Source organism: Rhinolophus sinicus, linkage group LG10 (genome assembly GCF_036562045.2).
Source record: "Rhinolophus sinicus isolate RSC01 linkage group LG10, ASM3656204v1, whole genome shotgun sequence".
NCBI classification, from domain to species: Eukaryota; Metazoa; Chordata; class Mammalia; order Chiroptera; family Rhinolophidae; genus Rhinolophus; species Rhinolophus sinicus.
This window is the reverse complement of record NC_133759.1, coordinates 50,077,947-50,096,897: the sequence shown is the minus strand read 5'-3', so window position 1 is coordinate 50,096,897 and position 18,951 is coordinate 50,077,947. Positions and strand designations below refer to the sequence as shown.

The 18,951-nt window shown below is 42.7% G+C and overlaps 1 protein-coding gene across 16 annotated transcripts in view; it reads left to right on the top strand.

The window, feature by feature from the left end:
• Positions 1-18,951, top strand: part of ERC2 (ELKS/RAB6-interacting/CAST family member 2) — a 918,423-nt gene that overhangs the window by 717,668 nt on the left and 181,804 nt on the right. For all 16 annotated transcript variants that reach the window (XR_012489712.1, XR_012489713.1, XM_074313131.1 and 13 more), the window contains one exon: positions 8,691-8,825. Coding sequence is in view for 14 of the 16 variants with exons in the window: in XM_074313131.1 (XP_074169232.1) it covers positions 8,691-8,825 (135 nt within the window). In the remaining 2 variants the exon portion in view is untranslated. The remainder of the gene's footprint in view (positions 1-8,690; positions 8,826-18,951) is intronic.

Below are 18,951 nucleotides of genomic sequence, written 5' to 3'. Positions count from 1 at the left end.
CCTTTCTTCTCTGCCTCCTTTTTTCCCCTTTCTTTTCTTTTTAGTAAAAAAATTGAGATTTTATTTAGAAGCTCACTTTCTAAAGAAACTCATAATAGACCATGCACAGAATGAGTCCTCAGTTATTAGGAAAGTCTGGGATTTTTTTCAGAGACCCTCTATTGACTCTCTGAGTCGAAACAGTTTAGACTCCACATAAAATATGCGTTGTTTACCCAGGCTCTTCATGCTCTGCATACTGTTACAGCTCTTGAAGAGCTTGTCAGTGACAAGTAAGATAAATGAATGAAGAGGACTTTACAAGTGTTTAAAAGCTAAGTATAGCATGTGCTGCCCACTACTTAATTAAACAGACCTGCGCTTAACTAAGTAACTTTGTGGTGGAAACTTCTAGGGCCTTTCCCTTCCCCCAGAGCCCACCACCTCCAGAGGAGGTGCTCAGGATGTTAGAAATTCCTTCCTTGTCTGCAGTTGCTAATGTGTTAGCCTAAGTTTGAAACTGACTTGTTGGTTGAAACATTAAAAATTTTTGTGGGTGGTTGGATAATGACTTTTGAGCTGATAGTAGGACAGGTCACCAAAATCAACTCCACTGTGGCTCCAGCCAAGATTTTATAATGTGTCTGAGTTCCATTCTTTTCAGAGAACTCTGAAATCAAAGTGAACTCTCTCCTCTCAGCTCTGATTAGAGCCAATGTCCAGAGAGACAGGGCCCATTTCCAGATCAGTCTTAGGTGTTTTTTCTGTTTCGTTTTTTTTGTTTTGTTCTGTTTTGTTATAATGAAGAGGTCAGTTCTTATGGATCTGAGAAGTGGGGTACAGTGGTTACATAGGAAGGTTTGGAACGATAGTCCCAAATTTGCTAGTTGTGTGCTCTTTGGTAAGTTTCTTAGTCTTTCTAAGCCTCCATTTCTTCATCTCTAAAGTGGGTATAACAACAGCCTCTGCCAGGACTGATATTTAGGTCATAACAAGATCGGACAATTAAGTTCGTGAACTTGCCACCATGCACTTACACAGTAGAAAGTTTGCAAATGTAATTGTCCAACCTTTCGTATATACTTGAGTCATTCTTAGTTCTCATGAGTTTCTGCCTCTGTCATAGCAGCTATTAAAGATTTTGAATAGGGGCCCCCTCCAGCCTCCATCACAGGGCTGGTGTGACTGACTGAATGAGAACAACAGGAGCAAAGTGCTATGTTTGGCACACAGCAAGGGCTAGGTGAGCACTGGTTATTGTCGCTGATGTTTACAGGCTGCCAGCTTTCTTTCTGCCGCTGTTCAGGACCCTAATCTTCACATTATCAGCAGAGTACATAGAACCCTTTCTCCGTAAATGATTGTCCTCCCATGGGTCGCAGTGGCTGGTAGCAGGGCAGAGATGATAAATGCTCCTGGCTTCATTGTACATAACCCTCTGGGGAAACCCTCAGGTACCTAAAGTGGCAGCAGGAAGTTGTTTGCCAGAGTAATGTTCCTCCCCTTACTTTATAAGAAAAAAAAAGAAAAAAGAAAAGAAGGAAAAAAACTGCACAAAATGTGAAATAAGGAAGAACATTAGACTAGCTTCTATCCGTGTATAGTTTGGTTCATGCTAAAGACATTCTTTTCCCTGCCTCTCACATTTATAGATACAGGAACATAGGCTCGTGGAAAAGTGATTTCATTCTGAGTCTCAGAGTGAATATTTGGCAGAAAAAGAATTAGTGCCAGGCCTGTGTCACTTCCCTAAGGAAGGTGAGAGATCTATCTCCCTAAGTGATGAGAAATCTGAAGAGCTGAGCATGGGAAGGCCTGGTAGTCAAAGGAATGTTAGTCCTGTGCAAAAGTTAGGCACACACTTGTTAGTCAGTCAACAAAGGTTTTAGCTGGATTCCCCCCAAAACATACTCTGAGACAATAATTTGGTACAGATGGCTTTTTAAGGAGGTGGTCCCAAGAAGCTTGGTGAGAAAATGGAGAAGTGCGACAGGGAAGGGAAAGATGAAGAAAGGTGCATTATGCGCAGTTTTCTGCTAGACTCAGCATGGGCAGCACCCCACTGAGGATCTATTGAGAGATTCTGGAACACACCATGTCATGTCCTGTGACATGACATGCTGTCACACAAAGGGCCAGGATGCTGGTTATTTATTCATCACCTCCCTCCCTCATAGACTGAGAGTTGTTCTGAGAGCGTGAGCTCCCCAGCACTTCTGGGCTGCCCTGTTCCCTGGCCAAGCCTGCACCTGTGGCCAGAGAAGGACCTCAGGCAGAGAGAGAGATGCAGGGGCTTGAGGTGGGATAACAACAGCACATCTACAGTTGATTTCAGTTCCAGGATAGAACAAGAGAATGTGCAGGGGCACTGACATTCTCTATAACAATTACAATAAAATAAGGGGACTTAATAAGTAGGTACGAAAATAGCAACCAAATCCTCCATGGTGACCTACTAATTTTCTTTCTTTAAATAAGGACTGAGGGAGGTGCCTTTAACAAAGTTTGGGAGGGAGAGTTTCATTACTGTTCTGTTTGGCCGTAGGACTCATTGGCTGAATGAGTTGGGGGAGATCAGACCAGTTTTCGAAGCAGGACTGATGAAATAGCAGTGGATTGTGTAGATATTCGTAAAAACACAGATGTCAAGAGACTGGCCCATTGTCCCAGAAATGTCATAGTTTTACATGTGTGAGCCTATGGCTATGGCTGTCCTAAATTCCTTCCAAAATGTCCCAAGTTGATAAGTTCTTCTGAGAAATAAGAAAGTGAATTGTCATCTCAAATATGTTTTCTGCTCTCCCCACATCCAATAAAGGAATGAAGAAAGCAGCACACACACACACACACACACACACACACACACACACACACACACCTACACACACCTCATGTCTTAGGTGCCAGTGCCCCATGTAGACCTGTTTTTCCTCTTGAGGATATTAGAGGGTGAATTTACCATGGAATCTCCCCAGCCCTCTTTTTCTTATACCCATATCCACACCAACTTTCAAACCTTAGCTCAGGGGCATCTCATCTATGGAGCCTTATTTGATGCCTCTGCCCTCAGCTAGAGGGGAAGTCTCCATCCTCTGGACATTCGTGTAAACCAATATCTTCTCTTCCATTTTCCTTCCCATCTTATGTTATAGTCAGTCCTCTAATTCCTCATGTCTAATTTAATCTTTGCTTTGTCCCCTGCATCTGGCCTGAGACCTATCACTTACTGTAAGACTCTGAAGCTAGAAACCTGGGTTGAAGTCCTGTTCCTCAGCTCACTAGCTGAGTGACCATGGGCTTGGTTGCCGCATCTGTAAGAGGGCTCATAAAGTTAGCCATCCCAAAAGTGTGGATTCAGTGAAAGCACACTGGCCAAACACTTAGCCATGCCCATAATTGCACTTGTCTTTGTGGGTGCAGAAGTTTAGTGAGTGTGGAATCAATTTCTGTGTAGTATCCTCAGTAGAAGCCTTTCCATCATTGATGCTTATTTACTCCCAAAAAGTTCCCAAGGTGGCATATCTCCCAATAGCTTCTTTATCCTCCTGCTTCATTTTGTCTTCCAAGAGTGGCCCAAGCATTGGAACCCAAACCCCATTTGATTATGAGTCATTTCCTGTGGGCCTGGGGGATGTTCAGGAAATCTCTCCCCTGCTCACTGTCCACTTATTGTCTGGTTTCTCCATCTTTTACTGAGAGACAAAAACTTTTGACCTTGCTCTAATTTGGCAGAAATAGAATAATTCTGGACTCTTTTGGATTTTCCTGACAGGAAAGAGGGAGAAAAGAAAATCTGATAGAATAAAGTGTAATTGCTATTGTATGGTATTATCTCCATATCCCATAGCAACAAATCTTATTAGTTTTTTTTTCTTATTTAAACCATATTCATGAAGGTTTTATTGTTAACTTGATCCAGATGACTGATGAAAGCATAGTTCCTTATTGCCACCTTGCTAAAATATTTTTAAAGCCAGTTTTAATATTACACGTTTATAGCTACATATTGCCATTAAGCTATTGAGTCTATTACTAGTCAATGAAGGATTTTCATTTTGTTTCAAGAGCTCCTTGGATAAACTCTTCAGTAATGTCAAGAGAGATGGAATATACGGCACCTTTTCACAGATGGTGTTCATCAGGGATTTTAGTTAATGGAGAAAGTTTAGTTTTCCATGGTTGGCTTTTGGTGTTAACAAAAGTATTCTAAAGGCCCCTGCTCTTCCAAAAGCTAGGGGATAGTAAAGCAATGAATCCCATAACATTCCAATACCCTTTATTCTTAATGAAGCAAGTAACTGGGGACATGGTAGAGAATCTCACTGGATCCATGTTACTAAAGAATGGAACATTTCTTGAAGAAGAAAAATTTGACTTTTTTCCAACAGCTCCAAAACTATACATGTATCTTGCTCTCCCCACTCCCAAGGACAATAACAACCAAAGCAAATATATAACAGGAAAAGTTAACCTATCACATGGAGAGTTACCTACTCAACTGGCTCATCATAGAAGCTAATTGTGTATTTTCCCTTTCATCTGTTCTAAAGTAGCCTGTACCCTTTCCATTCATTTAGTCATACATTTCTTCAACACATATTTACTTATTTCTTGTACATCAGACTGTACACAGTGGTGAGTACAAGGGTAATTCAGACATATTACTTCACTCAGGAGATTTTCAACCTAGTGATAGAAAAAGCCAAGAAAGCGCATAATTATTTATCATTCATTGAGGTAAGTGCTGTGATGGGAGGCGGATTGAGAGTGGGTACAGGATTGTGGGGAAGGCGGTGGAGCAGCACTTAATCCTTTCTGAGGTGGGCTTAGGGAAGGCAGTTCTGGAGGTGATGGTGTTGAAGCTGAGACCAAAAGAACTGCTGGGTATAACAGGTAAAGGAAGAGGAAGAAGAGCATGATGGGAACAGAGACAGCATGGCCCAGGGCTGGGGAGATGAGGGATGAGAGGTGAGGCTGGGAGGTGAACAGCAGTTACCTCCCAAGAGCCTCGTAAGCTGTGGCGGAGCAGGGGCTCTTTTCCTAAGGGCAGTGGAGAGCCTCTGAGGAACTTGAAGCCAGAGAGTAACTGGGTCTGATGTCACTCTGACTACAGATTATGTTCACTGGGAGGAAAGAGTACAGCAGGCGAGCTGTTAGGAGACTATTGCCCTAGAGAAATAAGGTGGTGCCTGGAAGAAAAAGGAAGTAGAAAATGAAATCTGATTAGATTTGTCTCAGCAGTCATGACATAATATAGTAAAACGAATATAACACAGTTAGCCAAAGGCGAAAGTGTCAGGTCAACCATTTGGTAGACATGAAAAGGAAATAAAAATGGGCTTCAGTGAATTGCTAAATGAGCCCACGAGTTCCCAAGTGCAGTGCTGTGGAAAGCTATCCCTCTCCAACTCTATATTAGTTTTCCTGGGAATTCAGTTATGACTGCCCAGATTTACTGGTTAAAGCTTTGTGGTAGGCACCTTGTGGTTCTCATGGCTACAGGGATATGCATGGTATCACCTGGTAAACATGCCTGACGTTATTTGAACAAATAGTATCCTTGTTCCAATGCTTGTTACAATTTTCAGCATTTTTTTTCCCATCAACTTTTAGGGAGTCTTATTCATGCCTTCCCATCCTTCCAGACCATTCTTGGTGTGTTAGAAAACCAATATAATTGGGTGGTGATGAGGGTAGGTCGTGTAGATGTTAAAAAAAAAAAATGTTTTAAGAGATTCCTTTTCAATTTTCCAATTAAGCAAGCGGGATTGGTCAAACTTTTTTACAGAAGGGAAAACTAGCAACCAGCCTGTAAGAAATCCATCACAGTTTAGGGGATATGTTACAAGCAAGATAAATAAAAGTAGTCTAGAGTATCAGGCCACGCTCTCATTTTTCATCTCCGTTTCACACTCTTCTCTCCCAGCCCAGACTAATCAAAAGAAACCTCTTCCGCTCACAATTGTTCTGTGTACATTTCCCCCAGATCTGGTATTCACATGAACAACGGGGTTTATTTATATTTCAGCACCAAATTGGAAAGATGACATCATTCATTTACAGTCTTTATCCCATGACATGCCTACTCTCCGACACCTCATTTCAGCAGACACATTTAGGACTGCATACAGCATCTTGTTTAGCTTGTACATTCTTTTATGGGATACAGTTCAAAGGTAGGGAACTTTAGGCTTGTTACTGGTAAGAAAATAATCTCATAAAATCACAGGAGCTTCCCCAAAGGATAAGGACCTTATGATGTTTACAATAGCAGTTATTATTTGTTCATTTAGGTTCCATCGTTCATTCCTGGGCAAGTCCCTTCCTTGTTCACCATAGCGGAGCCTACAGCTCCCTTCAGGCCCTCAGAATTCTATGAGAAGACACGATTCCAGGTTTACTAGTTCATAAGTTCAAAAGGAGAGGCTCCTGACAATACTGGAATTTTAGGTGTGAACGCTGAATTTCAGAATCTCCTGTACCGTGGTAGGGGACCCTCAGCTGACGCAACAGCTCCGCTGACCTCCTCTTTCTCCCAAGACGTAGCCTGTCCACTGGGTCTTCTGATACTTTAAGTAGACAAGTGAGGAATAGAAATGCTATCTGCTGCCAAAGGTTGCTTGGGAGTTTTAATTGTTAGATACATCTTTCCCTCTAATTTTATTGTTTTCATCTATATAATGCATTTTGTTTTACATTCACTCTGGGGCCTTTCAAATATTGCACACATTTTTTTTTAAATGGAATGAGTAAACCATGAGATAGCCTTTGGCAGGTAGAATTGGAATGTGAGGTGTTTCCAAAACTTAACAGAACTGAAGAATTTATGGGAAAGCTATTTCTACCTGTTCAGCTGTTGGCCATTTTTTGCTAGCAGCATGGCAAAGACAAAAGCCTAGAGATTAAGAATTGGAAGACCCAGAAAATCTCTACATTTTATGTCAAGAAAGAGGCTCTGGGGGCTGAAATCTAAGCCTTGATTTTCTCGCTGCAAATGAAAATAGTAATAATTCCTCCAAGGAAAGTTTTGAGGAAAAGTTAGATTGTACGTGAAAAATACTACAAGAATACACTACGGTAGGTCCAGAGTTATCATCAGAGTATTATTTATATCACACAATAAAATAAAATTCCGACTGGTTGGCGGCTCTGCCAGCTTGACTTCCAGCTGTCTCAAAGTGCTGAAGGCTCATTGTCGTCTTGAGCTACCAGTGAGATTGTTATGGCAATGCGTGAGATGTCTTCAACTCTCAGTGACCTTCCCTGGCTGCAAACAGACGTGCAGCTCGCCTCTACAATGCCAGCATCCCTCAAAACCATCGCCCCTTCTTTCTTTCAGTCTCTCATTGCAGCAACATGCATAGCGTATCTACATTGGCTAGGCCCTGTACTAACGTCTGGGGAGAAGCAGGTGACAGAAACAGCCTGACGTCTACCAAGAGATGAACAGACAAATCCATGGTTATAGAGTGCTGGTAAGAAGGAGCTGCACAGCATCCAGCCTCACGGGCAGGGGCCGGGAAAGGCTGTGAGTCAGCCAGACACAGAAGTTTGGGCTGAGGGCAGGTGCCCGGGGGAACTGTCACAGGCAAAGGAAGCAAAATGTATCAAGAAGGAAGAGTGTCACACAGGAAACAATAGCACTAGTAATAACAGCATTTGACTTTTGAGGTGAGCTCCTCCTGTGCCAGGTCCTGAAAGGACACTTGCAGTTCATCATAGCACTTGCCCACAGGGACCTAAGCGGGGCAGGCACTCTTACTCCCATTTTAGAGTTGAGGAAATTGAGGCTTAGAAATAGTTAACTTTCAAAAGACCACATAACCAGCAAAGAAGTGAAGTAGGACTTGAATCCAGACAGTCTTATCTCTAAACCCACATTTGCAGTCTCTACATTTCCCGGCTTCCTGGACTGGATATTTTTATCTGCCTTTTCCATGGTCTTTAGGCATTTTCCTAGATTCTGTGATCCTGTTAGGTCAGTTTTTTTTTGCCCTGTATAATAAAACAATACAATAAAACACTTCTATGGCCTTGAAAGTTTAACGATAACACCTAGTCACCTCATGTGACAAACGCAGTGGGGAGTAAATTAGGGTGATCTCTTCTCCATCGGCTCTGCCCCTTTTGCTCAGTTTCCTCAAAGAACTATAGCTGTTAAAACATCCATAAAGTGCTCTTTCACTAGAAGTCATCATAACAACAAACCATCTCCAAGAGTATTTTTGCATTTGGCAGCTTTTGAGTGGATGTCTCTGTCTTGTCTTGCAAGACCATTGTTTGTCTGTAGTTCCGTGTCTCCACCCATCTTTTCATCCAGGGCTTCCTTCTCTCGCTTGCTCTAGAGTGTAGGATGTGACTGTTGGCAGTTTGTGATTGCAAGCTTACTCTGGATCTCTGTGATTGCTTGGTAATGTAAAACAAAGCGCCTTAGGGTATGTCCATTCTTTTCCCCTTTTAAATAAAATAGGGGAAGTGCACCTACATGTACAAATGTAGACCCAAGAACAAAGTGACGAGGATGTGACAAAGCCTCTTTCACCAAAGCGTATGGCATGGTGCATTCCTTATTAAGCTTTGATTTCACTCAAAATGAAAACTTCTGGATGAGGAACAAAGGGAGCCCGAGAGGTGCTATAATTATGCCGTGAGTCTCTTTGGCTGGTCTTCTAGCTCCTGATGGCGTCTTCCCTGGTTTTTGTTGTGCGCAGACCCAGAACAGAATGAAGCTGATAGCGGACAACTACGATGAGGACCACCACCATTACCACCACCACCACCACCACCATCACCACCGATCTCCTGGGAGGTCGCAGCATTCCAATCACAGGCCCTCTCCCGACCAGGTCAGTTTCATTGCCGCTTACCTCCAGGACCCCTTTTACCCTTTGGATATTTTAAGATAAAATAAATAATCCTCAAGAAATAATAAACAGCATAAAGTGATACGTTCTTTGAACTGAAACTAATAGCTTTGGTATTTATTTCCGTCACTCAAGCAATCTAAATGTTTTCCTTTCTCCTTCCTCTTTAAGGTTTTGTCTATTCTTGTTTATGTTATGCATTTTCTTTCCTCCCCTCCTTTCTTCTTTCATAGATATGTAGGCTATTGCTGGCTCTGTATCTAATGGTGGGTTACTTTGGAATGTCTCTTTCAGAGTTTTAAGAGAAAGCACTTTGTTTCCATGAGCTTGGCAACCAGAGAAGCCTTGAGTTGGCTGAGCACTTTCCTAGAAAACTCCTTAGTGATGCAAATTAACAGTGGGGTAAAACAACATGAAGAGAAATCCGTTTTGCTTGCATTTGGGACAGTGAAGTCAAGGGGTCTGGTTTATTTGACTTAGACCCTATCTTGTCCCTTAACTAAGGCAACTGAAAAGATGGATTGACAAAAACAAAAATCTCCTGTGATTTTCAGCGATATTTGCATTCATCCACCAAATGCAAAAACTATTTACAGCATTTAGTGTTAAAACGCTTGAAAGGGAACTTCATGGAAATTATATAATTACGTGCAAACTAGCAGGATGGAATAGTCAACAGTGGCAGTATCTCCTCCTTTATTATCCTAGGATTTTTTTTTATGATCCTAGTGTAACGCACAATAAATTTCAAGAAGGATGAGGCATAGGTAATGGAATAGAATCCTCTGGATAAGTGTGAGTGCCTTTGTTACATATTTCTGAATGTGTGAGGGGAGGGTTTATTGGAATTACCCATGTGAAAGAGGGGTTTAATTGTTTGTTGGAGGAAGGGATACTTACTATGCCCCTAAAGCTTTTTTCAGATGGCTCTGTTTCCTTTTCACTTCATGTCACTAGCATTCCAGAGAAGTTCAGATTCCCAGTGTTCAGGAGTCCAACTCCAGGGGCACCATGTATATAGTACACAACATAGGAAGGGTTCTCTGGAGCTGTGCAGTGAGGTAGCTCCGACCAGGACCCCACCACACCCACCCCTAGCTGGGCCTTACCCTTGTACTTGAACACATGTGCCCTCAGCGACCTCAACGCTGCAGAAGATGTTCACATAGGACATCTCAATTTCTGAAGCCAAGTGCAGAAAGGTACCAGTTCGTGTGATTAGCTCTCAAAAATGGTTCTCCGTTTGGAGATCAGCAAAGTGGGGAGAGCTATTAATGTTATGTCATTATCTTGTCTGTCTGTGGTTTTAATGTGATGTGGTTTTATTTGTTCGATTCTCATCCCTCCGCTCCCCTGGCCCCCCTCCACACACACACACACACACACACACACACGCACACACGCACACACACACGCACACACAGACACACACACACACACACACACACACACACACACACACACTCACCTGCCCCAGTCTACCTGGCTTCCTGCTAACCAGATCTCTTCATTCGCATTCTCGGTCCCTACCATTTGCTCCTTGACTTTTCCCCTGAGGGGTGAGTGTGAGGTTTTCTTGGTGCTAGAAGTCCATCCTGGGCTTGAGATGGGAATCAGAGAGCACTCTAGGGGCTGAAAGAGGGATTTGGAGCCACACGGGGGAAATGGGTCACACGGGGACCTGCTGAGATACCAAACAGGCTTGTTTCATCACAGAGACACATATGCTAATATGACCTGCTGGAAACAGGGCACCAGATCATATCTAGCTGTGTTGTGAGTGACATTTCTTACAAAAGCTTGTCTGGCTCTGGCTACTTTTCCAGAGGTCTTTAATCATAAACTAAAGGACTTGGCTGCTTGGTTGACCCTCTTATGTTTGTCCACCGACACTAGAGGTTGTCACAGGGTAGAAATCATGGCTCAGGGGTGGTGCCCTTTCCAGAAGAGTTAGCATTCCTTGAGGAGTGTCTGGCTAATATATGTCATCAGGACCTCTGATACACCTTTCTCATTGCTACTGTTAGGAAGATGGTGATGGCCTCCCACTTTCACATCCTTCATCTCAGTGACCACTGTAAGCAACCATGGACATAGAGGCAGACGGCCTCATCCTTGTCTACAGATGAGAAATCCAGGCCCTGGGAGGAGCTGGGGGGACGGTAAACTTGACTCGAGTCCTGCTGCTGGCTCTTTGCTCCTTCATCCAATACTTGGAGCGCATACTCCATGCCAGCCACTATGCTGGGCTTGGGGAAGACCATGGTGGACGAATCAGAACCCCTGCCTTCAAGGAGTTCGCTGTCTCGCCCTGGGACAAAAATTCAGGTCATCTGATGTCTCATTCAGTTCTTCTCTGGACCATGCCAATCAGAATGTGACAGATGAAAGGTAGTTAGAACTTAATTAGGGGCCCATGACTGGCAACTTACTCTATGGTGGGTTCACCCTGAAAGTAAACTGCCCTTGTCCAGAAGGATAAATGTCTGGTTTTCAGTCAGAGTCAGGAAAGCTGTAAGGCTCCCTTGCTGCACTCTCTCAATCAGAGGAGAGTGAAGCAAGGGTCCTGGTGTGAGTAGGCTGACTCCGGCAATAGAAATGTCCAGAACCCCTGGGCCGGCTGCCCTTTTTGACGAGGTGTCCCAGGGCTAGGACCACGATGCCCTCCCCTATACTGGTGATTTGTAATTCGTCATCATCAGCAACTCATATGTGAATATACACATTGTTATAAATCCAAGTCCCAGAATGTAAGAGTCTTGAAAGGCTGGGGAGTCTTCCCCAATTGGTTACAAACTCTACACATAATTGTACAAACATAGATACTACTATCTATGGAGTGGAGTTACTGCTTAGGAAAAAGTGACAGCCTTATGTCAGTATGTGACATGAGAGTCTAAATAATGGATCGATTTGGACGAGAATTGAACTAAATGTCTGTAGTGTACCCATGTTAGCTGAATTGACTTAAAAAGAAGGGAGCGAGAACTCCCTTCCAGGGATTCCAGCCCCGACTTCCCTGTGGCCCTGAAGGGTGACCAACAATGCCTTCTGGAAGAGGGGCTACAAATGTTGACATTGTCTCCTAAGATGTATTAAGGGAGCAGAACATGAAAACAAAGAAATATAAAAAAATCAGTCACTTTGCTACTTTTCCAGAGAAACTCATTTTTCCTTAGGAAATTCAATTTAAGTATTGCCAGGTTTGCAGAATTAGATTCTTTTTCCATTTCTTCCTGGTCCCTCTATCCTTTACGATGATTTTGCTTTCTCCTCAGGAGAAACTGAATCCAAGGGCTATAAGTCTAGACTAGCATTTCCCAAAGTAACTCTTGGAACATGAGTCCCATGAGGAAAGTCTTGAAACAAAGATTCAGTGGGCAAAGAATTTGGGAAAAGTGCTGCATATTATAACTCAATCTTGGAGAGTCTTGGTGCAATTAGCAGATCAAAGGATCTAAAAAAGTCATATAAGAAAGAAAGCTCTCCAGTTTTATTTAATCCAGCATTTCCCAGACTTATTTGATCATAGATTTTTTTTTTTCTTTTCTAGTAACATCTGTGCTCTGAGAAATACTGTTCTCAGAGTATCAGGTGAAGAAAGCGACTACCCAGTTTAAAACATGGCTGATCTAGTTTCCAGCAGTGTTTTTCATCATAAGGTGGAATTTTGAAGCAATTTCCCCTATGCTTTGCATAGCAGAAAATGAGAGCGCCCCTTTCATTTATTTCTTATGATATTAATACCTTTTTAAAGGGTGCAACATCTAAGCACGAGTTATCCCACCAAAATCCCAATACATCTGAACTAAGGGAGCCATTATAAAGATGAGGACCCAGGAAAGGAAGGATAATCACAAATGCCAGCCCCTTAGGGATTGAAAATGAGTGTGATGAGGAGAAGGGAGGATTTGAAGAACACGTAAGAAAAATCTGGAGGGGGTGGCAGTCCAACAGCCGAGAAAGGAGCAGTTAATAGTTGGTGGCCTCTGACCCCCCAGGATGGTGATAGCCATTGAGTGTGTCCGAGTAGAACATTCAAACAAATCCCAGCAATGCCTTTAGGAAATGCTTCAAGCCAAGAAAATGGCACAAGGGCAGACAGCAAATATTCCCCACGACACAAGCTGCTGGTGGGCTTTGAGAAACAATAAAGGCCAAAGAATAAATGGAACATGCTGGAGACACATTAGTGACTTTATTGACAGTGAAGTTACCGAGACTGATTTTAGAACAGTTTTGTGGAAACTCAGCTTCTCCTAAATGCCCTCTATACCTGTCATCATCAGTAGCATCTGTTATTTTATTGAAGTAGCATCTTTTCTTGCCTTATGAATGATGTCAGGTCTTTTTACTTTCCTTTTTCCAGGCATCATATGATTTTTATTGTTCCAGGAAAAGTCATATTTTATTAGTCTCCTTCCGGTGGCTCCCAGGTATGGAACTAACCCCATGGATAAGGAAAACACAGCATGGAGTGAGCGCCACACTCTAGCCAACTGAAAATGCCAGGCCTTGTTTAAGCTGCCGTGTGGTACCCAGGACTTACATTTCTGTGCCTGGATTTTGGGTTAGGTTTCGAGCCTTTCAGGGCCTTGATCTCATTGCATTTTTTGTGGAAAATGCACTTGTAAGCGTCAGCCACTCTGATTCTGATTTGTAAGGGCCTAAATAGCAAAGCACCTAAACACTTTTTGGCTGGAAACCCCAGAATATGTAGACACTTTCCAAACCCAGAACTCACCTCTCCTCATTCTCCCTCCTTTGAATGAAAATGCTCCCTCGCAGGAGTTGAGAAACTCAAGAAATTTTCACTATCTTGAAGACTTTTGTGTTCCATTTAAAACTAAATTTCCCATTTTGTTTATAGAAATCCTACTTCTAAAGAAGAACTACAGAGCCCAGGAGCATGGAGGCATAATATTGATTAAATTGATAATGAAAAAACATTTGGTTACATTTTATATGTTATTCATACTCTTTGTTTCATATTGCAAAGCACATCCCTACCTGTCTGGCTTATAATAGGTGCTCAATAAATGTTTGTTGACTGAGGTGTTTCCATAGCACCTTTGGGAACTAGGAAGGGCCGATGAGTGTACCACAATGGTAAAGATAAAAGATCTCCAGCTAAAGAAAGTGGAGCTAATTATCCAGAGTCACACCTCTGAAAATCCCCAGGCCCAAGATGCAGACCTGAGTCTCTGGGTGCTGTATATTGGTGGCAAACCAATTTGGGTGTCAGTATGGAAGTATTTCTGCAACCACATAATTAAATATGGTTGAATGGCTATAATATCAAATTTGCCTCTAATGCACATGTGCTTTTCTCTTTCCCATTGAATTGTAGTAAATGTTATCCTATTTTGATGGTTTTTTCAAAGTTGAAATGTTATTTCATCAGTTCTCTCTCCATTTGCCTCAGCTTTCATTGTTCTTCTGTTTTGTGACTTTATTCCTTTCGTTTTTCCCCCATTTCACCTGTTCCCCTTTATTCTTCTCTGTTCCTGCTGTCCTTGTGCCAAATGACATGTGGCTTTCTGCAGCTCTCCCACTGCCATGTAATCACCAAAGTGAGATGCTCAAGGAATGGAGAGCATGGCACACAGAGGCAGGGGCATCGCTCTGGGTTACAGAAGGACCTTGGCCTTGGATGGCCAGGACCTGTATTCCTTTGTTCACTCACCCATGAGCCTCTGCACACCCAAGGGCCTGGTACAAGCCAGGCCCCCAGAGCAAAGTAAAGGCTGCTTCACTTGACCGGGGGCTACCATCAGGTCAGCCAGGGCTCTGGGGGTGCTTTCAGGTAATGATCTCCTATGGCAGAAGCTGGGTTTTCCATTTTGCAACCTTAACTTTAATATCCATGCTGCTAATTTATTTCTAGAAAATTGATTGCCCTAGTCATAAATATTACCCACTCCTCTTGGCAATTTCCAAAATCTGTCTGTAGATGTAAATAATGGCCTTTGGTCCTTTCTCTGCTGCTCCAGGTTACTGTGTGGTCCTGGCACATGTTGGCTTTCAGCTGAGACAGGACATCTTTCAGAGCACTGAATGTCCACTTCCATTTTCTTTTGAAAATTCCCATAGAATTCTGCTTGTGACACAGGCCATTTTGCCATAAACCACAAGTAACTTGGTTACTAAAGAACTCAGACCTAGGTTTGGCCTCCTTTTCAAGCCAGTGACATGGGACAGATGTAGAGACTACTTTAAGACATAACGAAATTACCCCAGTGACCTCACCCCTGCTGGCTGCACCTGTGCTGTGCTTCAAGGGACTGCAGCCTTGATTTCTGGTCCCAAAACATGTCCACTCTCCCCATAAGGTAGAGTTAGGTTGGAAAATAAACCCAGGGTTCCTGCCCTCTCACCCTCCCACCTTGTCCACACTGCACACACTGAGCCTTGGGGACCTGCTGTCAGATGGAATTGGCCACTGTCCTGCAGAGTGTCACTGCAGGAGGGGGACTTCCAGCCATCCCTGAAATCAGGTCCTGTTTGAGGTGGTAGCTGGAGGCAGGTAACAATATTGGCAAGCCCCCTCCCCCCATATATTTTGGCCCCAGACCTACATGGTAAACCACCTCCTGGCTTTTCTCCTCCTCCTCTGTGGGGCCTGCATTTTCTATTTGGTCAAGAAGGAGTTGGTGGCGTCTCATTGTCCAACTGGAAAATGAAGGCGTCACAGCAGCCCCTCCCTGAGCCCTGTTACTTCTCAGAAAGCCAACTCAAGGCCTTTTGGATTCCCTACCCTCAGCCCCTCTCTGTGAAGTGCTGGACAGGGCTTTGTGATTGATGCCCTGCTTGCCTTGCACTTTCACCAACAGATTAGCCAAAGTGCAGCCCTTTGAATTGTAACAAACACATGAGGGGTTTAACTTGCCCCATTGCCCCCAGAAGATGGATTCTGAATATAGAGTTGTTATTCCTAGCTTTTGCTTAGGGAGGGAAAAAAAAAAAAAAAGAATTTATTTTGTTTTGAGGTTAAATGAATGTGGGATAAATGTATACATAGTGTCCTGAGTGTATATATGTACGTATCGCTATATGTCAGATGAACTGAGTACTTTTCCACATATGGAAGAATTTCTCAAGATCATGTTCAACTAGAAATTTCTCTCCCTAACTTCCCCAGAGTGCATGTTTGAATATACATTGTATATACATATAATATGTATGTGTGTAAATACATTTTCATGTTTCCTACATAAAACTTACCACTCATCAGAGCTTAGTACAAACGTATAGTTACAGCACAACCGAAAAAAATAAGTGTTCAGTCCCCCATGACGGTAACCTAATAAGAAAAATTACCTGTGTTAGGTTTTTAATATCAGATTCCCATCCAAGTTAGTATGTCTGAAGCTTGCCCGAATAAGAGACAACAGAGTTTTTTGTGTTGCAAATCCAATTTCAGCTTCATGGAAGGATGAAGCAAGCTGTCAAATTCAAAAACCCATGAAGAAACCTCTTGTTGGGCTGATGTTTGTTGGATGGAAGAAGGGTTCAGAGATTTCAGCTGTTCCCAGTCTTGGGCCAGTCCTGTCAGAATCAGAGCCAAAGATATTCTGGGATGCATTTTGAAATAAATCCTGTGAGCCACTTGCCTCTTTTCTTTCCATCTAAAATAATTAATTAATTTTTAAAAATTGAAATATAATTGGCATTTAACATTGTATTGGTTTTAGGACTACAACATGGTTTGATATATGTATTTAGTGTGAAATGATTGCCAAATAAGGTTAGTTAACATCTATCACCACACATTGTTACAGGTTGGGTTTTTTTCTTGTGATTCTTGCCTCTTTTCTGATACTCCTTTTATCTTAAGTAGATTGAAAGATGCTGTGTTTAAAACTCAACAGATTTTTTTTTAAAGTCCTTGAAATAGATAACTCAGATGTCACTTTTTTCCTTATCCGTCAAAGACTCAAAATACCCAAAGCTACTAAAACACAAGCCACAAGGTGTATGGGATTTCTGACCACTGGGAAATAAAGGTGGCAGTTTATTTGTTTGCTTGTGTTTAAGAGCAGGAACTCTGGAATGACCCTGTCATGGCTCTCTGTGAGGCCACAGGTAAAGAAGGAAGTGAGGACAAATGTCTAAAGTGTTGTTGTGGGAGGTATTTAACTGCTCCTTCCTCTCCCAGCAGTTACGTGCTCACCCAACCATTACAAGCCACAGAGGAGGAAGGGAGGCAGGGGGGCAACACACAGCCTTTGGGAAGCTGGCTTTGCAGATGAGCAGGTTATTGCGAAAGCTCTTTAATCTGGGCGTGATGTTAATTCCTCACATGTAAGCACAGGAGGCCACGACTTGATAAACCCTGCCAGGTAGGGTCTTCACTGGAAGGGGAAAAAGGCAGAGCTGCTTAATGCGTCCGGATCCTTCTGTTAGAAAAGGATTTTTCCTTAAAAGAGATTTGAGCCTATTGACTATTCCAGCCTTACGCTATTTTGGGTAAAGTTATCCAACCCCCCCTTTACTGATTACTCTTAGTTTGAAACCTTGTTTGCAGTATTAGGGTTTCATTAAGAGATTTGTTGCAGTATCTTTTGAGTCAACAGAGGTTTTCAGACATAGCCTGCACTCCCCAGTTTGTAGATTAGATGTAACTCATCTTGGCAACATGGGAAGGTTGATTCTTTTTCAACTTGCTGCTTTAATTCAATCACATTTGTCTCTGAGGCAGCACTTCAGCTCCCCCACTGAAAGGAGGTGTCCAACCTTGAAACGTCTTGAAGCAGGGAAATCCATTTGCTGTTGCTAAACACCATTGCCTTTCTTTTTTTCTTGAACTGATGGAATAAGGATCATGGTTGACTCACGCACTCCAGGTACTCGGTGTGCTCCGAAGACAACAGGATGGCAGAGGAAAGAGAATTGGAAACATCCTTTAAACATACCCTGTGCACACAGATATTCTGAAAACTACCTTACTTACAGAACAATAGCATTCTAAAAATTGTTTCCGCATCTAAATATTAATGATCTGAATAAACTCTAGCTTTGAATAGCTCCCAGAGGCCCAAATGTGGAAGGATGGTTTTCTGCACTATCAGATCCTTTTCACACACACCCTTTTTGCCTTTGGCTTTAGTGCAAAATCAAATAATTCGTTGTAATAGTAACAAACTATCAAATGCTACCAATGGGGGTGAGATGTCTAGTTATATTTGTATATGCTTGTAACATCTACAAAGTAGTTTAATTTGTTCTCCAATTTAATTCACTTGGCAACCTTATGAAGTGTCAGGGTCAATATATGATCCCATTTTATTTCTGAGGCAACTGAGGGCATGACGTGTCAAGAAGTTACAGAATTTGGTTGCCCATTAGCCAGGAAATGGCAGAACCAGATTCATGTTAAAAACACAATTTTCACTCTGTTTAACAAAACCAAGCGTTAATGCCTGATGGATGAGGGAGGAAAAATAAAGCCAGTCTCCACCTCCGCCCCTTTTTTATGGCTATCTGGCAATGGCTCAGCTTTAAACAGATGTTGACTTTGGGCTCTGAAACAATATTGTTGGCCAACTTCAAGCCTTCCAGCATTTCCATCTTCAGCTAGGTATCTTATATCTTTCAGCTGAGAGCTGGCGCCATGCACCAAATTCTGGTTTGCCAGAATTGCTTTTGCTTGAAGGAAAGAGAAAACTAGTTTCTACAAGTCACCCCACAATGATGGTCCAAAAGTTGAGACAGTTCCTAAAGATGCTGCTTTAGAAGTGAAGGAGAAAGCCGCTATAATGTTTTCAGTGTCTCGACAGAGAGGACTCCAATGGCTGCCCTTCCTCCAGGTATCCTTGTGAGGTGAGCTTGGTGAGAAGAGTCATCCCAGTCTGCACAGGCTGACAGTCTCTGCCTCCACCTGGAGAAACACCCAGTATGTCTTATAAAATATGGATGTCTCCCGCCGTGTTTCGCCCTCAGCCAGGGATGTTCAGCTTTCACCAACTGAGATCAGAGGAATAAACCAGGGATATGGCTGGTGCAGTGATGAGGGGCATAGAGGCATTCTGTGGAGAAACAAATAAACACAATCTTGGCAGCCATAAGGAACTCTGGAATCCAGGCAGCATTCCCTCTCAGAGGAGTC